General features: G+C 35.6%; 1 protein-coding gene and 2 pseudogenes across 1 annotated transcript; 1 reads left to right on the top strand and 2 right to left on the bottom strand.

The window, feature by feature from the left end:
- Window positions 1-3,561: 3,561 nt before the first annotated feature.
- LOC107878460 lies at window positions 3,562-4,504 on the top strand. Its single transcript, XM_016725456.2, has one exon. The coding sequence runs from the start codon at window positions 3,770-3,772 to the stop codon at window positions 4,367-4,369; it is 600 nt and encodes a 199-aa protein (XP_016580942.1). The 5' UTR covers window positions 3,562-3,769; the 3' UTR covers window positions 4,370-4,504.
- A 164-nt stretch (window positions 4,505-4,668) lies between these two features.
- LOC107876851 lies at window positions 4,669-10,152 on the bottom strand (annotated as a pseudogene).
- Window positions 10,153-19,107: 8,955 nt separating this feature from the next.
- On the bottom strand, window positions 19,108-20,153 carry LOC107876852 (annotated as a pseudogene).
- Window positions 20,154-22,700: the final 2,547 nt, after the last annotated feature.

Below are 22,700 nucleotides of genomic sequence, written 5' to 3'. Positions count from 1 at the left end.
AACTTCCTTTCTTTTTTCTTTGAAATAGCAACAACAGTCTTCTTCCCCTTAACGGTAGCAGCATCCCGTAACTTTTTCATGATTGTCAGATTATTCCGATGCTTAGATCTATTTTCATAAAAACTAACGTCTTCATAATCAAAATTACCAGGAACAGACCCAGATATATTAGTTTCATTAGAAGTTGACTGAATTTGAGTAAGCCCCAAACTAAAAGAGGGTCCTTACTCCATTAATAATCTTATAATATTTAAAGAACATAAAATTGAAAAGAGATTTGTTCAATTTCAAAATTAATAAACAAAATTATCAACTGTAAAAAACTAACCTCCAATTAAATTTGGAATAATTAAGATAATGGAGTAATTGTAATGGAAGATAACTGTTGTTTCTTCAAGATCGGATTTTTGCTTTAAATTTGAATTTTGGCATAATCTTCGCCAATAATCCCGTGATTTTAAGCTACAGAATAGTATTTGGGTATTATGTTGAGTTGTGGGTTGGAATGTATCAGTAAAAGCGCGTGTGTTGTGTATTAGAAGAGATTTTTGTAATACATTTAGTAGAATGGTATTTAAAGTAATATAGAAAAGTTAAGGTGTTTACTTAAGTAATTTTTCCTTATTTTTATGGGATGAGGAGATTCCTTTACCTGGATAGATGAAATTTGTGAACATATAGTTTAACCTGAATAGAAGAAATTTGTGAACATAGGAATAGATTCAAGCATGTTAATTACAAACAAGACACATTCTAAATCACAAAACAATAAAATTATAAAGAATTAAAAGAGAAAATCTAAGTTAGATTTTTTTTAATAAATAAGCAACTTGAGCTAGAGTAGCAATTAGTTTGGTTAATTAAGAAACTTAAAGAAAAGAAAATATTCAACTAATAAGATTTATAACCGATTTTCTGTTATAAATTGCAATTGTCCAAATTAACTACCTATGAAAAAATTAAAGTAAGATATAAAATTTTTCAAGTCCATAATATTGGATCAGAAAAAATAAAGTGACGACTGCATAACAGTTTCAACACAGAGAAGATTTAAATTAATTGAGTCAGAATAATATTAGCGATTTTTTTATTTGAATACATGAATATGGAATTTATTGAAGACAAAAATAATAGGAGGACCATAAATTTCATTACGTACAGTCATTAATAATATTTTTACTAAACTAAAACAATTGCAGACAATTATTGATGTGTAAGGATGTTCTTACCAAACTAAAATAGTTGATGAACAGATGAGGAAGATCATTGATGATTCAGTGCTCCTGCAAAGTTCATACAAGACAAAAACAAGATCCTTCAAAGTTTATAAAAGACAAAAACATGATATCAAAATTTCATTATTAACGTGAAGAAGACCTGCAATTTTCAGTTAGAGACAATGCTACGACAAAATTGATGAAATAAACGATTTGAATTGTATTTTTTTTTTATAGAAGGTGAGATTCATTAATCAAAAAGGACACTTATGTGATTTGTATTCGGGACTCCTCTGTTAATAAAAAGAACAAGAAAAATCCCACCCCCCCCCCCCCCCCCCAAAAAAAAAACAAAATTATAAAATTAAGGAAAAAAATAAAAAAAAAATAAAAAAATATAACAAAAAAAAAAAAAAAAAAAAAAAAAAAAGAAACGACGGGTTTTTCCGAAAATCTTTTTTGAAATATGAAATTATCAGTGTAGTAATATATATTTTTTTAAAAAAGACAGTGAGTGTTATAACCAAAAAAAGGATAGGAAAATTTTCCCCAAAAATAGCTAATGTGAAAGGACATTGCTTGGAGGATGATGAGGACCTCCAGTTATACTTGGAGGAGGTTAGGAAGATCACTAATGTGATGCATGTTTTGGAAGAAGAAAGTGTTGAGTTGGCATCCTATAGACTGAAGGACATTGCTTATGATTGGGTCGTTTTATGGAGGAAGGGTAGAGGTGTGAATGCTGCTCCTATGACTTTGCAGGTGTTCCAAGATTCCTTCTTGGACTATTTTTTTCTGCTAGAGATGAGGGAGGCAAATATTGTGGAGTTCATAAACTTGAGACAGGGATCCATGACTATTAAGGAGTACTATTTGAAGTTCAATCAGTTAGCCAAGTAAACTTGAATGACAAGTAAACTTGAGTCATAAGTAAGTTTGGGCTACAAGTAAAGATTATTCTTACACTACATAATATACGTTACACACGGCACAAAATTTCACGAACAATTTCATTCGAGATGGCGGATGAGGACATAGCTTGCGATCATTGGCCTTGATCAATTTTACTAGGCATTTGATTAAGATATTCCACAACAATCTAAACACTTTGCCGCATCTCTTTGATATGAATACACTAAGGGGTCGTTTGGTAGAGTGTATAAGAACAATGCAAAATATAGTGTATTAATAATGTTTTCATAATGTTTGTATTAGTTATACTTGTATTAGTTATGTATATATTATTTCTCATACATTGTTTGGTTTGATGTATAAGAAATAATACATCTTACATAATTTTTATAAAAGAAATGTTTGTTTACAAAAATACTCTTCTTTAATTTTGTACACTTTTTTACAACAAAATTCTTCTGTCATCTCAAACATAATTAGTATTGTTGAACTAGTACATAGAAGTTTCAGATTAATTGCAAGACCTTCGTCTTTGCGCATGAAATATTACGCCAACGAATTAACATAGTCGAAACAAAAATAAAATATATGACGTAAAATTAAGAAATAGTCTCAATTTTTTTAATCTTTTTAAAGACCCTCGAATCAAAGCAAAAACATGTTACAATTATTTAAATCAATTATTTATTATTGTAGATTAAAATGGTGGAAAAAAATATTGTGAAATATTTTGAAAAGATTCACTATTTTAAATTAAAATGGCGGAAAAAAAATGATAAAATATTTTGAGAGAAAATTAAAGGGTATTAAGGTCATTAATAAGTTAATGCATGTATTAAAGTCTTTGCATTACTAATACATAGAAAATGAGTGATATTAATAATACACACCTTAATACACAATATAGTGTAGAACTAATACTTACATTAGTTATATATAGACTAAAAATTATACCAAACAAGATATTCATAATACAAATTAATTAACACATGCATTATTTTTGCCAATACACTCCTACCAAATGAACTCTAACAATCATAGTGCTCTCGCAGAGGTTAAACATTATTCAATCATATTGACCAACAACTCTGTAACCAACATCCACAAAAACTTATATTCTTTCTACTTTAATTTGTTTGATCTATTTTTCTCTTTAGTCTGTTGATCTATTTTTCTCTTTAGTCCGTTTCAAAAAAATAACTCTTTTCTTTTTGAAAATTTTGGCAAGACTTAAGATTAAAAAGGATTTTGATATATTTTTAATTTAAGATCATAAGATTTAAATTATTTTTATTTTTTAAACTTTGTATCAAGTAAAAATAAATCAAATAAAGTAAAACGAATGAACCGTTTAAATAAGAAGGTTATGAGTAATCTATAGTACAACTTTCTTTTTATTATATAAATAAAAGTTCTATTGTCAAGCAAGTTATATGTAAATAAAAAAGGGAAAAAAAACAAAAACCAAACGTTTAAATTTACCAGAATAACCCATTGCAGAGAATCACACGTTTCTCTCTTGTATACCCCTTGAAAATTCCTCATAACCACCATATAAATTGTTCCCTTCCCAAAATATCCAAAGTTCTCATTCAAAATTCAACCCAAAATTAATTTTCCCCAATCTCTAAGCTTCATCAATGGAAATTTCGCTGATCTCCGATACTCTAACAACGGTGGTAACTACCACCCAAGGTTTAGGTTTTTCAAATTATCTTCTTAATCGCAATATCAACAGTGTTCTCACACTCTCCGATGTCTCGTCGGATCAGCAATCCCCTTCTCGTCAAATCTCCTCCGTTGTTTTTCCGATCGACGCCTTAGCGCCTCCGCCTGTTAAGTACAATAAGGTTAGATCCGCGCCGAGAAGATTAGCCCGTAAAACGCGGCGGATTGTACGGAAGTCTTTGGGAAGTGGAGATGAAGGAGGAGATGATAACGGATTTTTGTTTGACGGAGGTGATTATGACGGACCGTTTGGTGGTGGTGGTGGTGGTGGTGGTGGGAGTGGGGGTAGGGGATGGAATTTTGATGGATATGGAGGGGCAAATTGGGAAGAATCGTCGTCGTTTTCGGATCCGGCGTTTGACTTTGTGTATGAGTTGATGTGTTGGGCTGCGTTGTCGAATTGCTTGCATTTTGCGTTGAAGAAAGTGGTGAGAATTGTGGCGGATGGATTTAGTGGTGATCCAGCTAGAGAGAAGGTGGTGGTTCCAGTGAGACTTACAACTGTCTATTGAACCAGTAAGATAAATTTACTGAGTAAATTGTCGATTATGCAATTCAATGTAAATAGTAGTGTGTATATATTTAAGATCTATTATTCATAGTTGCTTTTATGGAATTGATATAAAATTTGTTCTCTTTTGGCTTAAGTTACTTGTACAAGATGTACTTTCGTTTCCTTTTGTATCTCTCTGAATATGCACATATTACTTTGTATCTCTGAATATGCACATATAAACACCTCAGCTCGATCATGATGTCTTGTGGACACCTGGCGCCAATATGACACATGGATTTTGGATGTGTTTGATAAGTTAAGAGTGTTTAACTGACGTAGGGAGACGAACCGAGGTGTCAAATATGTGTTCAAAGTTGGTATGTTTAGTTATCAGTTGAGATCAGGTGTTATTCTTTTATAAATCTAATATTGGGGTACATATTACTACCCTGTCATATTCCAACACTGTATTTAGCCTATACCTATCGAGAGAAGGACAAGAGGGTATTTTTAGCTTTTGCTGAAAACTGGTCTGGTACATGATCATTGGTTTTGTTCCCCCTAGATGTTGCAACCTTAAAATGTCATCCCAAGTATAGGTATAAGGTAAAAACCTGCACGATCTAGTGTTTATACACATTTATCATTTACTTGATTTGGAGTAGATGCAATAGCAATTTCAGAAACGTTGCTTTAATCCCTCCTTGTTCCTATTTGATCCTCCAGATAGCTGTCGAATATTTCTCGTCAAATGACTCAAGACTGATTAGCAAGGTCTACAATTTTTCGCTCTCCACATATCTTTATACCTACATTGACTTTATAAAAAAAAGGAGCTTTATACATTCGATTGTCCTAACAAGCGTACAAAAGTCACGTTGATGAGTTGATTATTTCTCAAAGCCAAGACAAACTTTGCATGATTTTTTTTTTTTTTTTGACAAAGTAATAAATCTCATTAGAGAGGCAAACACTTGCCCGTATACAAGAAGATACCAAAAATAGAAAACTTATAACAGGGCATGATTTTCTACAAGACACCTAATCATCAATACATGTATACCAAACTTTGCATGAATAAATTGAAGAAAAAAATCATAACTTCGTTGAACATCAAAGAAGAAATCTACACAGCAGCAAGCAAGCTGTAATAGCATAAGAACAGTAGAAATCAACAAAATTTCAAAGAAACTTCCTCCTCACCTTGGACCTGATAAGACCAAAGGCAGTAAAGGAGTTGAATCTACGAAATTGATATTTGGTATTCCATTTACAGTTTGTAGCTTAAAGTTGTGGTCTAGATCCTTGTCAACATCTAAAACACCCTCCATGGCCTTGACCACCATCGACATTGATGGTCTCTTCATGTAATCACTTTGTAGACACCAGACAACAATCTGCATCGTATGTATTACTTCTTCTTTGTAAAACTGCATATCTTCATTGTGCTTATCAATAAGTTCCACGAACTGCCCTTCCTCTGCCTTTTTCCTGAATAAGTTCAACATTATCCTTTGCTCTTCAGACTCCGATGCCTCAAAATGTCTTCTTCCACTCAAAATTTCCAAGATCACAATGCTAAAGTTATAGACATCTACCTTTTTTGTTATAACTCCACTAAGTCATTCAAGAGCCAAATAACCAGGAGTGCCTCTCATCATAGTCATGACTTGGCTCTGATTTCGATCAGCGCAAGCCCAAAGTCAGAGAGTTTCGTGTTGTACTTCTCATCCAGGAGTATGTTATCCAAATGCAGAATCTTTTGCCTGCATTCTTCATGAAGGTAGGCTAATCCTTTTGCTATGTCTTGAATAATCATCCTCCTACAATTCCAATCAATAGTAAGCTCTTGTTTCCCATGGTAGATCCATTGGTCATGAACTCGTATATTAAAAGCCTATGAGATTTCTCAGTGCAGAAGCCAATCAATTACACCAAATTTGCATGATGTATGCTGCCAATAGTTTCAACCTCAACTAAGAATGCTTTTTTTGACTTGTCCTATTCCGTCAAGGCATTTCACTGCAATTTTTTTCCCATTTACTAAGCACCCTTCAAAAACTGATCCAAATCTTCCTTCACCAAGCTTCTTGGTAAAATTCTCCGTTGCAGCCTTTAGATCGTCATAAGAAAATCTAGTGGGCATTCCTGATACGTGATCTACAAAATCCTCCTCATCTTCACTTGCCTTTCTCTTCTTCCAGAATATAAAAATCGCAATTCCAATTATGATGCCTAAGATGGAAAGTTCTATGACAAAGCCCAGTATAACACCAAAACGGTTTAGGAGTAGCAGCTCCAGCGGTAGGTAGACCTGGAAATTCATGTTCCTGTACTTTTATAAATGCATAGGAATCATACCTTGTCCGATTCTTCTCATTATTCGCTAGTGAAAAGATCTCAGATGGTAGGTAGCAGTCTCCTGAGGATGAGTTTAAACCACTACGAAATAAAACAACATGCACCTTTATAGGTATTCATATCAGTGTTTCTAATATCTGTAGTAAATGTGAAATAGTTGACATATTGAAGGTCCAAAAATGTGTGGTTACTCCAAAGATTGCAAGTCAGTTTTGTGAACTCAGAGTAACCGAGATTACGCTGCCTATCATCGATCTATCTGAAATAGGTAATTGAATTAGAGCTCGATTTGGGACAACTACACTGTCCCTTGAGCAAATGCCATATCTTCCACAGACCATGGGGTAATAACACTCATCGTTAAAACCTGTCAAAAGATCATCCACCTCATTCCAACCACTTTTCCATTCATACACTTTCAAGTGTCCATCAGATTCCAGTTTCATATATTGAGCTGAGGATGCTCGCGAAATAGAAACCAGTGTCTGCCAATTGTTACTTGAATTCGAGGATAAAGATAAGCTTCCATTCAAATACACAACATAATTTGAGCGTCTACTTGCATTCAATCCACCAATAGACCTTGAAAAGTATGTTTGGGGAGGATTTGACTCTACAAAAGCAACCAAACCATTATCGGTAGCAGAGAGAGAAAACAAACCTCCTTGAGTCTAGTTTACTGTTGAAACACTTGTTATTAGTTTCATCCCTGATACTAACTTCTGCCCCGAAACTAAAGCATCATTTGAGTGATTGAAAGAATTCCAAACAGTTCCATTCTTGGAATCAAATAGAACAAGATTCCCTTCAACGGTCAAGCTTAAGCCAACAACAGATTTCCCAGTAGTGTTTGTTGACCAAGCCAAAGTACTATCAACACCTCTGAGCACCAAGTCTCCTCCTGATGTAAGCTGCAAAGTAGAATTGATCTTAACTAGTTTGCTCCTGTTGGCAGACCAAACAACTTGTGGGAATCCAATTGCGGGAGAAGTAATTTGGGAAATACTGTTGATTTGCACAATGAAGATGGCAAAGAGGTAGCTCTCACAATTTCCATTCCGGTAGAAGCCACAAGCATATTTCGGACCTAAAGTTCCTCTGAGTAGTATGGCCCTTACTTTTGAGCCATCACTGAAATCTACTGAATGGATTGTTGAAACACTGTTGACCCAAGTTGTAGAAAGATTTGCAGTTGGATAATCAAAAGGTTGGTTGGTTATGAAATGTAAAGAATGAAAGTGGTAATATCTTGCGTAAAGCCATGTAGGATAATAGATGATAAAGAAAACTTCCACAAAAGGCAAAGTGTGTTTGTTAGAGTACGCATCCTACTAATTGCCTATATGTGGAACAGGTAAGTAAATATGGTTCACAGAAGTAAAACTGAACACAGTGTTTTTACGTAGAAAATACCCGACTCAAGAAAGGTGTAAAAAACTACGACCTGTACCTCTACAGGATTTAACCCACAACTTCACTAAATTACTTGAGCCTCAACAATCAACAAAATTACAAGACTTCTTGTAACCTAGGAATTAAAACTTCTAACTCCTATCACTACAAAAACACTAATCTTCCTAAGATAAGTGTTTTCAAGTCTTCGAGTTCCCAAACTTGAAGACAACAACTCCTAACTCAGCTTATAGATTATTGAGACTAGAATCAATAACTCATTACAATACAAGAACCTAATGACTACACTGATTATGACCTGCTAAGTAAGAGACTAGGTTCTTCTTCAAGTATATGAACTGATGTGCTGATTGTTGATTGAATTTTTAGTGCTTCAGTGAGTATCAGGCTTTGTGTCACGTTTGTTGTATTTAAACCAACCTGTGATAAAGTCCTTTTTCGTATACAACCTATTTTCCAGTAGAACTCTATCAGTTAACTCTTTTCCTTTTGCTGCCGCCTCACTTGTCCTAGATTTGATAAGACTCTTTTTCTTCAAATCCTCTCCTTGCTGGACTACTTGATCAACTTGACTTCTTCAAGACTCCTTGTTTGACTCAGCTTCTGATGTGATTTATGTTAGCTATGCTTGTCTTGTACGCAGACTCATATCATTCAGACTCCTGCGCCAGCAAGAGTATTTCACTTGAATGGACCAACTTCTTCAAATTGTTTCATTCTCATGTCTATCATCAAAACTCCTTCATGCCTTAAGCAATTTCCCCTTTTTGATGATGAAAAACATAGCAGCAACAACATCACAGACTCCTGACATACTCAATAAGGAATATGAATAAAGACTTAACCACAAAATAAAATAGGTTAGTCCTTGGGTTATAAGCATTGCATAGTCTACTCTCTTCCCCCTTTTGACATCATCAAAAAGTTGGAACAACAAGTGAAAAATGTTTAATAATCTATGGCCATTGAGGCTATCACTAAGACAATCAAAATTTAGAATAAGATCACATGAATGCAATATGATAAAACAGGAACAGGAAACAGGATAACAACTAAGCCCATTTCATTCATTTGAAGAAAAGACTACACATACCAAAAAGTAAACTGAGAGAGAATAAGCTGTTAGGGTGAGAAACAAAAAAAGATATCCTGAGGAGATCAGTCATGAAGCTAAGTAGAAGAAGAAGAGGGTTTGAGAGAGGTGAGTTTCCTAATAACATCTGCATTTTTAGCTCTCTCTTTGTCCAACACGGAATTAAGGGAAGTAATTTAAGCATGGAGGATCCCTTTTTCTTCTTCATGAGCAACCTATGCAGCTTCCAAGGCTACCTGTGCAGCGTCCACCTCAGCCTGTTTTTCAGCCAGAGAATTTCTCAACCTCTGCATCAGATTATCAGCACTCCTCATGGAAATAGGTAGCATCATGTGGTTCACATGCCCTATGATATCCTTTGTGGTCTGTGAGGTCCAGACTTGAACAAAAATATCAAAGTCCTCAAATATGGGTGTAAGAAAGAATTGATAAGGTAGAGCATGTCCACTGACTTCCTTAAGTAAAACCCTCTGCACATGCTTTAGTATGAGGCAAGGCAGATCAATTTGCACTTCAGTGTCCAATAATTCCATGAGAGTGAGATCAAGAAAGGTAGCTATAGTCCTCCTTTCCTTTTTTAGGAGAATCATCTTATGTACAACATCAAAGTACAGTTGGTGAAGAGGAGACATCTCCCTTTTAAACACTCTTCTATGTCTGACCAACGTGGTGTTCCCTGAGAACTTTCTACATATGTCAAGGGCTGAAGCCAAATTATCAAGAGGTGGCCAACTTACTTTGACATAGTGACCCCACCCCCCAGAAGAAATATGCAAAATTCTAGCAATGTCAACAATGGAAAGGTTTAGATTAACCTTTCTAATAGTAGTAGAGAACAACTCACCAATGCCCACCCCATTCGTATAAAACTCATACACTTCAGGTCGAGCAAATTTTCTTTGTAGGTCTCCCTGTAAAAGAGATGAGACCATCCTTGAAACTCTAATTTTTCCAATAAAGTTTGCATAGTGACATCCCTAAAACCACTAACTACTCTTCCTCTAGCTAATGTACAATTTTAAAAGTGAAGGCGAGAATTTTCAGGAGTATCTTGATGAAAGGAAGGTGCAGGAACCTCAAAATCAGGGTCTATCTCAGCATTTGTGTGCAGATTGAAGTCAGAGTTAGAGGAATCAGAGAGAAAAGGTTTACTGGCTTGTTTCTTTGAACGAGTAGAAGATCTGGGAGAAACTCTGGATGGAAAAACTGTGACAGTGGAGGAGGGTTTTGAAGTGGAGGAAGCCTTTGAAGGAGGTGTAGAGGAAGTTTTCATAGAGGATATAGAAGATTTTGCTCTGACAGTAGTAGGTTTATTGACTGATCGAAGAAGAAGATTAGGAGAAAAAGTAGGAGAAGATACCAGAGGAGCAGTGGGATCAGAAATCACAATACGTTTCCTCTTGTTGGCTTGAAGAGCTTCAGCAAATTTAGCATCTTCACGTTGTTTCTTTCCTCGAGTATGTGGGGTTCGAGGAGTAGAGGTAATTGGAGGGGGCTATAAGGAAAAAATGGCTTTAGTTGGGACAGAGGGTTTCTTCTTAACCTGAGATCTGACCTTCTTGGGATTAGGTCTATAATAGGAAGATCGTCTCTATCATCTAGAAGATCATCCTTATGAACAATTCAGAGCGGATTGGAGGAGGAAGAAAAGGTCTTGAGAAGGGTGAAGTAGTTGAGAGAATTTGGGTAAAAGGATTTTGAAAATTTGTGAAGGCAGAAAAATCTGTGAATTTCTGGGAGATTGGAGAAGGAATTAAGGGAGGTAATGTGATGTTTGGGTGAAGGATGAGTGTGGTAAGGGGATTTTGAGCAGAGGCAGTAAAGGAAGAGGATGAAGATGAAGGGTTGGATGCCATTGTTGAAATAGGAATGTGTTCTTGAGTGTTAGAGGGTTGAAGAGAAGTTTTAGTGTGGAATCAAAACAAAGGAAGACGTATTAAGAAGAGAAGATGAGGAAGGTGAAAGGGTGAGGGACTGTATGTGACAGAAGGATAATGATAGGTGTTTCAGTTATAATGGGAAAGAGAGTGGCAACTTTTTGAAAAAGGAGGGACTCTTTGTATTTTGGAGATTGAAATGGAGTAAGAGGAACCAGGAAAACAACTTGTTTCTCTTTAGAGTATTTTAAAGTAATAGTAATCGTACCTGAATGACAAAATAGACAAAATTGCTTTTGTAATCCAAACTTCCTGCAAAATCAACACATACATGAGTCAACATATTCTAAAATCTTGGACTTAGGATACACAACTTAATGTGTGAGACTGAATTAACCAACAAACACATGTTAAATCAACTTATTCTAGTCAAGCATTGAGGGAGACTTATGCAATTTTACTCATCCCCAAGGCTAACCTAATTTTTTCAAAGTGTTCTCTACTCAATGCCTTAGTGAAAATGTCAGCAATCTATTCCTCAGTAGAGCAAAACATAATAGATATATGCCCTTTTTCAACATTATCTCTAAGAAAGTGATGCCTAATATCAATATGTTTGGTTCTCTTGTGTTGAACAGGATTTTTAGCTATGTTAATAACACTCGTATTATCACAAAAAATAGGAACAAAACGAAAATCCATACCAAAATCCATGAGTTATTTCTTAATCCATAGCAATTGAGCACAACAGGAACCTGCAGCAACATATTTAGCTTCAGCAGTAAATAAGGCAACAGAGTTTTGCTTCTTAGTGGACCAGGTAATCAAACATGATCCAAGGAAGTGAGCCATTCCAGTAGTGCTTTTCCTGTCCACCAGATATCCTGCATAATAAGCATCTGAGTAACCCACCAAATTACAGTTACTACCTTTGGGGTACCATAAACCAATATCACTGGTTCCTTTCAAGTATCTGAAGATTCTCTTTACAGGTTTTAGATGTGATTTTTTAGGTTTAGCTTGAAACTTGGAACATAACCCTACACTGAACACAATATCAGGCCTGGTTGCTGTGAGGTACAATAATGACCCTATCATACCTCTATACATCTTTTGATCTACATTTGAACCTGTTTCATCTAAGTCCAGCTTAGTGACAGTAGCAATAGAAGTACTTATCTCTTTTTCCTCTTCCATGAAAAATCTCTTAAGAAGCTCTTTGACGTATTTCTGTTAGTGAATCATTGTTCCTGAAGCTGACTGCTTTATTTGTAATCCCAAAAAGAAATTCATCTTTTCCATCATACTCATCTCAAATTTACAACTCATGATTTTGGCAAACTCATGAGTCATAAGCATATTTGTTGAGCCAAACATAATATCATCCACATACACCTGCACAACTAATAAATCCTTCCCATTAGTTTTCACGAAAAGGATATTGTCAATTTTACCTCTGGTATGTCCATGCTTCAATAGAAACTTTGATAGTCTTTCATACCAAGCTCTTGGAGCTTGTTTCAACCCATACAAAGCTTTGTCCAGCTTGTAGACATAGTCTGGAAACTCCTTGCTCTCAAATCCTGGGGGTTGTTTAACATACACTTCTTCCTTGAGAATGCCATTTAGAAATGAACTCTTCACATCCATCTAATACAAAATAAACTCCATGTAAGAAGCAAAGGTAACAAGTAGTCTTATAGCTTCAAGTCTGGCTACTAGAGCAAAAGTTTCATCAAAGTCAATTCCTTCTTCTTGATTGTATCCTTGAACTACCAGTCTTGCCTTGTTTCTTGTGATTGTTCCATGCTCATCAACTTTATTTCTGTACACCCACTTAGTCCGTATGACTGATCTATCTTTTGGAAGAGGAACAATAGTGCCAGACTTTGCTTCTCTCAAATTGGTTCAATTCATTCTGCATAGGTAATATCTAATCAACATTAAGCAATGCCTCAGTTACTTTCTTTGGCTCTATCTCTGACAGAAATGCCTTGAATGCACACATACTTCTTAGTCTAGATCTTGTGGTGATACCAGAATTGAGATCAGTAAGTATATTCTTAATGGGGTGTGATCCTTGATATTTGTATCCTTTTGGGATCAAGCCAAGTGAGCTGCTAGGATCACTTCTATTGTTCTGATGTGAGTCAGTTGATGACTCAGTTCCCCCTATCACTGTGCCTTCAGCTTCAGTTTCCCCTATCAAGATGCCTTCAGGTTTGACTATTTCAGTCGATGGAACATGTTGTAAAACCTGTTCCTCAGTATCGCTTCCTTCCTGCAGGTTAGTCTTATCATAGGATTCATCAAGAATCACATGCATGCTTTCTTCAACACAGTTAGATCTGTTATTCAAAACCCTATAGGCCTTACTATGAAGTGAATAACCTAAGAAGATTTCCTAATCACTTTTAGCATCAAATTTTCCAAGATTATCCTTACCATTATTGTGTATGAAATATTTGCAGCCAAAACTTCTAAGGTGATAAATGTTAGGCTTTCTACCGTTTAGTAACTCATAGGGAGTCTTGTCTAACATTGGTCTGATCATGCACCTGTTTATAATATATGTTGCAGTACTCATTGCCTCAGCCCATAGGTTTTTGGCAACATTTGCTGCAAGCATCATTGTTCTAGCCATATCTTCCAAGGTTCTATTTTTCCTTCCGACCACTCCATTTTGTTGTGGTGTTCTAGGAGCTGAGAAGTTCTGGTCTATTCCTTGTGATGAACAAAAATCTAACAATTTTGCATTCTCAAATCTGTCCCATGGTCAGACCTTATGGAAACTAATGAAGTGCCCAATTTCTTTTCCTTTTTCTTGATGAAAATTTCAAAGATATCAAAGGCATCTTCTTTAGAGGCTAGAAACAAAGTCCAGGTGAACCTGGAATAATCATCAACAATTACAAAACATACCTTTTCCCATCTCTGCTTTGTTGTCTCATTGATCCACACAAGTCCATATGTATCAGTTCAAGGCACTTGGTAGTACTAACATGGTTCTTTGACTTAAATGAAGATCTTACCTGCTTCCCCCGTACACATGCACTACATAACTTTTCTTCCTTAAACTTGGTTTTAGGTAATCCTAATACCATGTCTTTGGATGAAAGTATGTTCAGTTGTTTTAGACTTGCATGTCCAATTCTTTTGTGCCAAAGGAGGGAATCAGTTTTCATTGCACTTAGATAGGTCAACTCAGGTCCTGGTATTGCCATTAAATCTGCTTTGTATACGTTTCTATATCTCCTTGCAGTAAACACAATCTCTTTGGTATCCATTCTTTTGACTTTAACCCCTAAGTAAAAATTACTTTATTACCTTTGTCACACAATTGTGAGATGCTCAGCAGGTTATGCTTTAATCCTTGCACTAGATACACATCCTCCACAGCTTTTGAATTTGATGGGCTAATTTTCCCAACTCCAGTAATGATTCCCTTTTTTCCATTTCCAAAAGAAACTCCTTCTCCATCAATTTTGGAGAGTGAAAGGAACTTTTTCTTGTCGCCAGTCATATGTCTTGAGCATGCACCATCTAAGTACCAGTGCTTTTTGGTTCCCTTCACCGTCACCTGCAAGAGAAATCAATGGTTAGATTTAGGAACCCAGACTAGCTTGGGCCCTGTTTTGTTAGTAAAGGGATGAATTAAATTTCTTCTAGTCCATGCAGGAAACACATAACCTGACCTGTTTCTCTGACCAATTTTAGTTCTTGTATTTTTGGTCTGAGAAAAGTTTGTTGCCAGATTTTGACTTCTAATTCTGCTGTTGGTAGCCACAGGACATTCAGTAGTAGGATATCCAAGATTGCCACAGATATAGCATAGATCTTGTAGATTATCATCCTTTTTAAAAAAACCTAAACTTGTTTTTTCATTATGATTTGTTTTACCCAAATGATGAACAATTCTTGAAGAATTTGTCCATCTGTTTGCTCTTTCCAAATCCAGCTTTAACTTAGCAACTTCTTGACTTAGCTTATTCATTTTTTTCAGTCAAATCATGACATTCTTGTTTGTACTTAGTTAACTCAAGTTCAGCCTTTTCTTGTTCTTTACTCATGGCCTTTTTTCCATTATCAGTGAGAGTCAATTTAATAACTTCAGACTTAAAATCATTATTTGAAGACTCAAGCAATGTGGCTTGGTTCTTGAGAGAGCAATTTTCTTTTTCAACAGAATATTTGCAAACTTTCAGATCAATGAAGTCAAATTTTAAGCTTGCAAGGCTGTTGAACAGTTCATCCTTATCAGAAGTTAATTCTTGGAGATTGTCAATTGAATCACTCATCAACGAAACAAGTCTAGTTTTAGAAAATAGATGCAATTTTTCTTTGAGTTTAAGTAAACTTACCTCAGAAGCATCATCTTCTTCCTTAGTGTCTAAATCTCCAAAAGCCATAAATGTTGTATCATCAACTTCATCAGAGTCAGATCCCCATGCAGCTATCATGGCATGTTCTTCTTTTTCCTTTCTCTTGGCCCTTTTCTTTTTGTTCCTTTTCAACCCTTTCCTTTCTCCACTCTATTTCCTAGAGAGGACATTCTATGATCTAATGATCGGTCTTTCCACACTTGTAGCATCTATTTGGATTATCATTGGAATATTTCTTAGTACCTTCTCCCTTCTTCTTCCTAAAGAACTTGCTGGAATTCTTGGTTATGAAGGCAACTTGCTCCTTATCAAGTTCAAATTCATCCTCACTATCAGAAGCTTTTAAGGCTAAGATATTCTCAGGGGCTGCTAGTTCTTTGATTGCTTCAATTTCAATTTCATAAGTCCTTAAGTTCCCTACAAGTTAATCCAGAGTCAAGCCTTCAAGTTTTTTATTTGCTTCCCTAATAACAGTCAGCTTAACATTCCATTTTGATTTGGGTAAAACCCTCAGTACCTTTTCAACTTGTTCTTCCTCATAAATGAATTTTCCTAACGAAGTCAGCTCATTTGTTAAAGTGGTAATCCTTGTCATCATCTCATGAAGTGTTTCATTTTCCTTTATTTTGAATGCCTCATATTCAGTGAACAGGAGAGCAATTCTGAATTTTCTTACTTGGGAAGTACCTTCATAAGCATTTACCAATGCATCCCAAATTTTCTTAGCAGTAGTGTAGGTGGATACCCTGTTATATTCAGCTGGTCCTAGACCACAAACCAAGATGTTTTTGGCCTTTGCATTTTTCTTCAAGGCCAGTAGGTCATCAGAAGTAAATTCTCTCCTTACTTTCTTGACTTTTTCTCCATCAACAGTCTTCATTCGAATAGTGGGGCCATTAATCCTGTCCCATAATTCATAGTTTTCACCTTGAATGAACATCTCCATCCTTCCTTTCCATCAGATAAAATGAAAACCATCAAAGAGTGGAGGTCTAGTGGTTGACTGACCTTCACTGTGACCAGTAGGAGGTGCAGAATTCATTATGTTGATCTTTTTCTTAGGTGCTAGCCTTATTTAAGACAACCTCTCTCTGATACCACTTTTTAGAGTACACGTCCTACTAATTGCCTATATGTGGAACAGGTAAGTAAACGTGGTTTACAGAAGTAAAACTAAAGACAGTGTTTTTACGTGGAAAACACCCGACTCAAAAAAGGTGTAACAAACCATGACCTGTACCTCTACAGGATTTAACCCACAACTTCACTAAATTACTTGACCCTCAACAATCAACAAAATTACAAGACTTCTTGTAACCTGGGAATTAAAACTTCTAACTCCTATCACTGCAAAAACACTAATCTTCCCAAGATAAGTGTTCCCAAGTCTTCGAGTTCCCAAACTTGAAGACAACAACTCCTAACTCAGTTTATAGATTACTGAGACTAGAATCAATAACTCATTACAATACAAGAATCTAATGACTACACTGATTATGACCTGCTAAGTAACAGACTAGGTTCTTCTTCAAGTATATGAACTGATGTGCTGATTGTTGATTGACTTTTTAGTGCTTCAGTGAGTATCAGGGTTTGTGTCACGTTTGTTGTATTTAAGCGAACTTGTGATAGAGTTATTTTTCATATACAACTTGTTTTCCAGTAGAACTCTATCAGTTAACTCTTTTCCTTTTGCTGCCGCCTCACTTGTCGTAGATTTGATAGGACTCTTTTTATTCAAATCCTCTCCTGCTGGACTACTTGATCAACTTGACTTCTTCAATACTCCTTGTTTGAATCAGCTTCTGATGTGATTTATGTTAGCTATGCTTGTCTTGTACGCAGAATCATATCATTCAGACTCCTGTGCCAGCAAGAGTATTTCACTTGAATGGACCAACTTCTTCAAATTGTTTCATTGTTATGTCTATCATCAAAACTCCTTCATGCATTAATAGTGTTTATATGAAAACAAACTGAACTTAAATATAAGATCTTTGGTTGTTTGAAGGAATCTGACCAATGAATGCTTTTTTGAAGTAAAATGCAAAATATAATAGGCATAACATATAAACAAACAATCAAACTTGGTCTCAACTAGAAAGTAAATAGTCCAACTTTGAGTTTGCATATCTAAACACCTCAACTAGTTGTTACTGTGGCAATTGAACTTGAACACTTGGCTTATAAAATGATCATCTAGACACCACTAAAATTGGTGTCCACAAGACATAGTGAGGACGAGTTGGGAGTGTTTAGTTGCCCCTTGAGACCACGTTGAGGTGTTTATACGTTCTTTTTCAAAGTTAAAGAGTGCTTACTTGAGGTCATATAGTGTTTATGTATTAATGTCAATATAATATGATTCAAGGAAGCAACTAGAGCTTACTTTTTACAACTTGGAGAACTGCTGGACCTTATCCAAGTCCAAATTTCAGCTCTTTATCCCTTGATATTATTCAATTGTTAGCCATTAATTATGTAAGCTTCTTTTTTCATATTTCATTCTTTTTGACCAAAAAAAAGTTGTAAAAAGAAAGGAAGAAGAAGAAGAGCACCTTCCTGGTTTTCCAAATTGACTTTTAAAGTTTATGCCCACTGGAAATTTGTAATAGATGAAACTATAGAATGTCAAGCCAATTTTCAGGTGTGAAAGAAAATGTAATAAACTTGATGAATATTTCAATGTTTGATCATAAACATTTCAACTTATAATTTTCAAATAAGATAGTTCATTTTAAGTGTATAATTTAAAATGACAGGACATGTACTAATGACAGGATAAAAGAGTAGTACAATAACACATTTGACCAATTTATTCGCTAATTTACAATATAAATTTGAGGTAATACATAGAGATCTTCCTATATTTGGCTCAATTTATAACTTGTATATCTAAAATCTATGTATTGTGCCATTATAAATCTAATATTGAGGTACATATTTCTATCCTGCCACATTCCAACATTGTTTTTAGCTTGTACCTATCAAGAGAAAGACAGAAGAAGGTACATTTAGCTTTTGCTAAAATTGTCTTGTTCATGATTATTGATTTTGTTAAGCTTTATCTTACGATTTTATAATCTCATTGTATAATGTTAAGGTAAAAGACTGCATGCATTGGTGTTTAATTACACACATTTATCACCTAACTTTGATTTAGTATTGTGTATTCTTGCTTTAATTTTAACTACTATAGTTAAATTGATTGGTTCTGATTAAACATCGGGTGCATGGAAGCATTTGTCATAAACAAGATACAATTTCAAAATTGTTACTTTTAATCCGTTTGAAGTATTGGGTTCGGAATGAGCTCTCTGGTCTAAATTAAACTCTTCTTGTTCCGATTATACATACTATCGTGCTAACAAGCGTATCAAAAATCCACGATGCTGAGTTAATTAGTAGTTCTTTTGAGGACAGAGTTTGCATGAATATATTCAAGAAAATAATCATAACTTTGTGAACATTGGAGAAGAAATTTATACAACAGCAAGCAAGCTGCAATAGCATAAAAATGAAAAAGTAACAAAAAATCAAAGGAACTTCCTCCTCACCATAGGCCTGATACGACCGAAGGCAGTAAAAAATTTAAATCTGCAAAGATATTTGGTATTGCAGAAATAATTTATGGGTTAAAGCTGTAATCTAGATCCTTTTCAACATCTAACACACCCTCCATGGTCTTGACCACCATCGACATTGATGGCCTCATCGTGTAATCACTTTGTAAACACCAGGCAACAATCTGCATTGTCTTTATTACTTCTTGTTTGTAGAACTGCATATCTTCACTCTGCTTATCAATAAGATCCACCAACTTCCCTTCCTCTGCCTTTTTCCTGAATAAGTTCAACATTATCCTTTTCTCTTCAGTCTCTGATGCCTCGAAATGTCTTCTTCCACTCAAAATTTCCAATATCACAATGCCAAAGTTGTAAGTATCTACCTTTTCTGTTATAACTCCACTAAGCCATTCAGGAGCTAAATAACCAGGAGTGCCTCTCATCATAGTCATGACTTGGCTCTGATTCCAATCAATTAGCTTTGTAAGACCAAAGTCTGAGAGTTTAGCATTGTGCTTCTCATCTAGGAGTATATTTGGGGGTTTAATATCCAAATGCAGAATCTTTTGCCTGCATTCTTCATGAAGATAGGCTAATCCTTTGGCCACATCTTCAATAGTCTTCTTCCTGCAGTTCCAGTCTAGAATTTGCTCTTGTTTCTAATGGTAGATCCATTTTTCTAGTGATCCATTACTCATGAACTCATATACTAACAACCTATGAGATTTCTCAACACAGAAGCAAATTAATTGCACCAAGTTTACATGATGTATGCTGCCACTAGATTCAACCTCATCTAAGAATGATTCTTTCACTTGTCCTATTCCATTAAGGCATTTCACTGCAATTTTTGTGCCATCTTCTAAGCACCCTTCAAAAACCGACCAAATCCTCCTTCACCAAGCTTCTTGGTAAATTCTCTATTGTAGCGTTTAGATCATCGTAAAAAAATCTAGTTGGCATTCCTGGCACGTGATCTAGATAATCCTCCTCATCTTTATTAGCCTTTCTCTTTATTTTTCCAGAATATGTAAACTGTAATTCCAATTATGATGCCTAAGATGGCAGATCCTATGATAGAGCCCAGTATAGCACCACTTGAAAACATTTTAGGAATATGAGTACGGGTTTAGGTTCCTGTACTTTTATAAATGCAAGGGAATCATACTGTGTCATGTCCTTCTTATTATTCGCTAGTGAAAAGATCTCAGATGGTAGGTAGCAGTCTCCAGTGGATGAGTTTAAACCCCAACAAAATAGAGCAGCTTTACAAGAACAATTCCTTAAACATTTATCTTTACAGGTATTCATATTAGTGTCTCTAATATCTCTAATAAATGTGAAATAGTCCATATTTTGAAGTTCCAAAATTTTGTTAGTTGAAGCATTACAAGTCAGCTTTGTGACCTTAGATCAACCCATATTCCCCTGCCTATCATCTATTTATTTGAAATAGGCAGTTGAATTAGAGCTCAATTTGGGACAACTGCACTGCCCCCTTGAGCAAATGCCATATCTTCCACAAACCATCGGGTAATCACACTCGTTGTTAAAACCTGTGAAGAGATCATTCCCCTCATTCCAACCACTTTGCCACTCAAACACTTTCAAGTGTCCATCATATTCTAGTTTTATATATTGAGCTGAGAATGCTCATAAAATAAAAACCAGTGTCTGCGAATTTTTACTCGAATTTGAGGATAAAGATAAGCTTTCATTCAAATACACAACATAATTTGAGCCTCTACTTGCATTTAATCCACCAATAGTTCTTGAAAAGTATGTTTGGGGAGGATTTGACTCTACAAAAGAAACTAGACCATGGAGGGAACCGCCATATTCTTGGATAAACTCATGCTGCTCAGATCATGACTCTATCCTTCGATGAGATTCCTGTTGAGATCCTAGATTTTTAGATCTGTAGACTAAGGAACAAAGAAGTTCCCCTGGTCAAAGTGTTGTGGCGGAATCAGGCTATTGAGGGTGCTACTTAGGATGCAGAAGCAGACATACGAGCCAAGTACCTGCACCTCTTTTCCGTGAGTTCAAACCAAACTGAAGGTAATATCCTTTCTTAATCAGCCCTTCTAATCTAAAGTTCAGCTATGCATCTTTCCTTGTATAAGTTTTTACTTTGTCCGGAGTATTCATGAGTTTAGAAGGTCTTGAGCCATTTAGGAATTGTTTCAGCTATGTGTGCTCTGTTTTTGCTATGTCCTTAGTCTAACTAGAGACATTCGAGGATGAATGTTCCCATAGGTGAGGTATTGTAAGACCCCATAGAGTTCCCTCATAGTTTGAGCCTTAAAGAATGTCGAATGAGGCATAATTTCGACCCTAAAAGATTGAGAAGTGACTTCTTAAGTTATTATTGTGTTAACCATATAGAATTTCCCTAATTCCGACTTTTTATCATGTGGAAGATTTGATAAGCTTTTTGTCGATATAAGATTCGCCCAAATCCGATACCCAGGTAAGAAGTTATGGATAATTTAAGTCTTAGTCGTAAAATAGCATCATTTTAGTGCTTGGCGCATCGCGGAGAGGGTCGATTTGATAATTGTTAAATTCTAGTAGAACTCCACGATAGTGGCGCATCGCGGAGGACCCCAATTTCTCAATAGTCAATTTCCAGTGGCCTATCGCGATTGAGATGCAACGAGCTGAAGTTCCAGGTCCCAACCAGTGGGTTAACGCGATGGCTCCGCATTGCGGTGGCTCCCAGATTCCCATTTGTCAATTTCCAGTGAGCTATCGCGATGAGTGGCTCATCGCGGGGGCCCCAAAAATTAGGTTCCCAGTTCAATTTTTCCAACTTCGTACAGATGTTAAAAGGGCACTTTGGACCCTTTCCAAGCCTCTTAAACAGTGAAAACACCAAATCAAAGTCATTTGCAAGCATCCTATGAAGTTTTTCTCAAGTTTTCTCTCAACAAAAACCCTAAGTATCCAAAACCTCTCCCAAGAATCTCAAGAATCCATCATAGATTTTCTAAATTGAGTCACAATTCAAGGTTCCCAAGTCAAGGGCCTCAAGAACCCTCATTCAAGAGTATGAATAGAGTTCCAAAAGTGAGAATTCATCCAAAGCTTCTAATTCAAGGTATGTGGGGTTTTGAACAAGGGTAACCCTTTCACCCTTGTTCCCAAAAGACTTATTTACATCATGAATTTCCTGAAATCTATGGGGTTTTTACATGAATTTGAAATGGGGTTTTTCACCCATTATTATTAAATGCATTATCTTGATATTTCCCATGAATTAAGAGTCAAATAGCATGATTTCTGCATGTTTTATTGAGAAATTACAGCTGGGTATAACCCCCATGATTTTAACCCTTGAGGAGCTAATAATTTCTATGTTTGAGATATTGAAGCATATGACTATATTGAGATTTTGAGATGAATTTCTGAAATTCCCAGATTTCCTCATGATTTATGAATCTATATGCTATCTATTATGCCTCTAATGAGCTTTAACTTGAGAATTGAATTATGGGTTAGTGAGCCCTACTTGAGACGTGATTTATGAACTCTTATGCTATAAGGACCCCTGATTTGAATATTTTGAGATGATTGAGAAGTGAATTGACCTAATGGTCCTAGAGCTTTGAAATCCACTTCACTATATGAGATTATAGATTTGATTATTGGG

This window comes from Capsicum annuum, chromosome 7, assembly GCF_002878395.1.
Source record: "Capsicum annuum cultivar UCD-10X-F1 chromosome 7, UCD10Xv1.1, whole genome shotgun sequence".
In the NCBI taxonomy this organism is placed as follows: domain Eukaryota; kingdom Viridiplantae; phylum Streptophyta; class Magnoliopsida; order Solanales; family Solanaceae; genus Capsicum; species Capsicum annuum.
Note: the sequence above shows the minus strand (reverse complement) of the source record. Positions and strands in the feature narration are given on the sequence as shown.

Bases quoted from the DNA above. Each gene is read 5' to 3' on its own strand.
- LOC107878460 (XM_016725456.2), top strand. From the start codon at position 3,770: ATGGAAATTTCGCTGATCTCCGATACTCTAACAACGGTGGTAACTACC.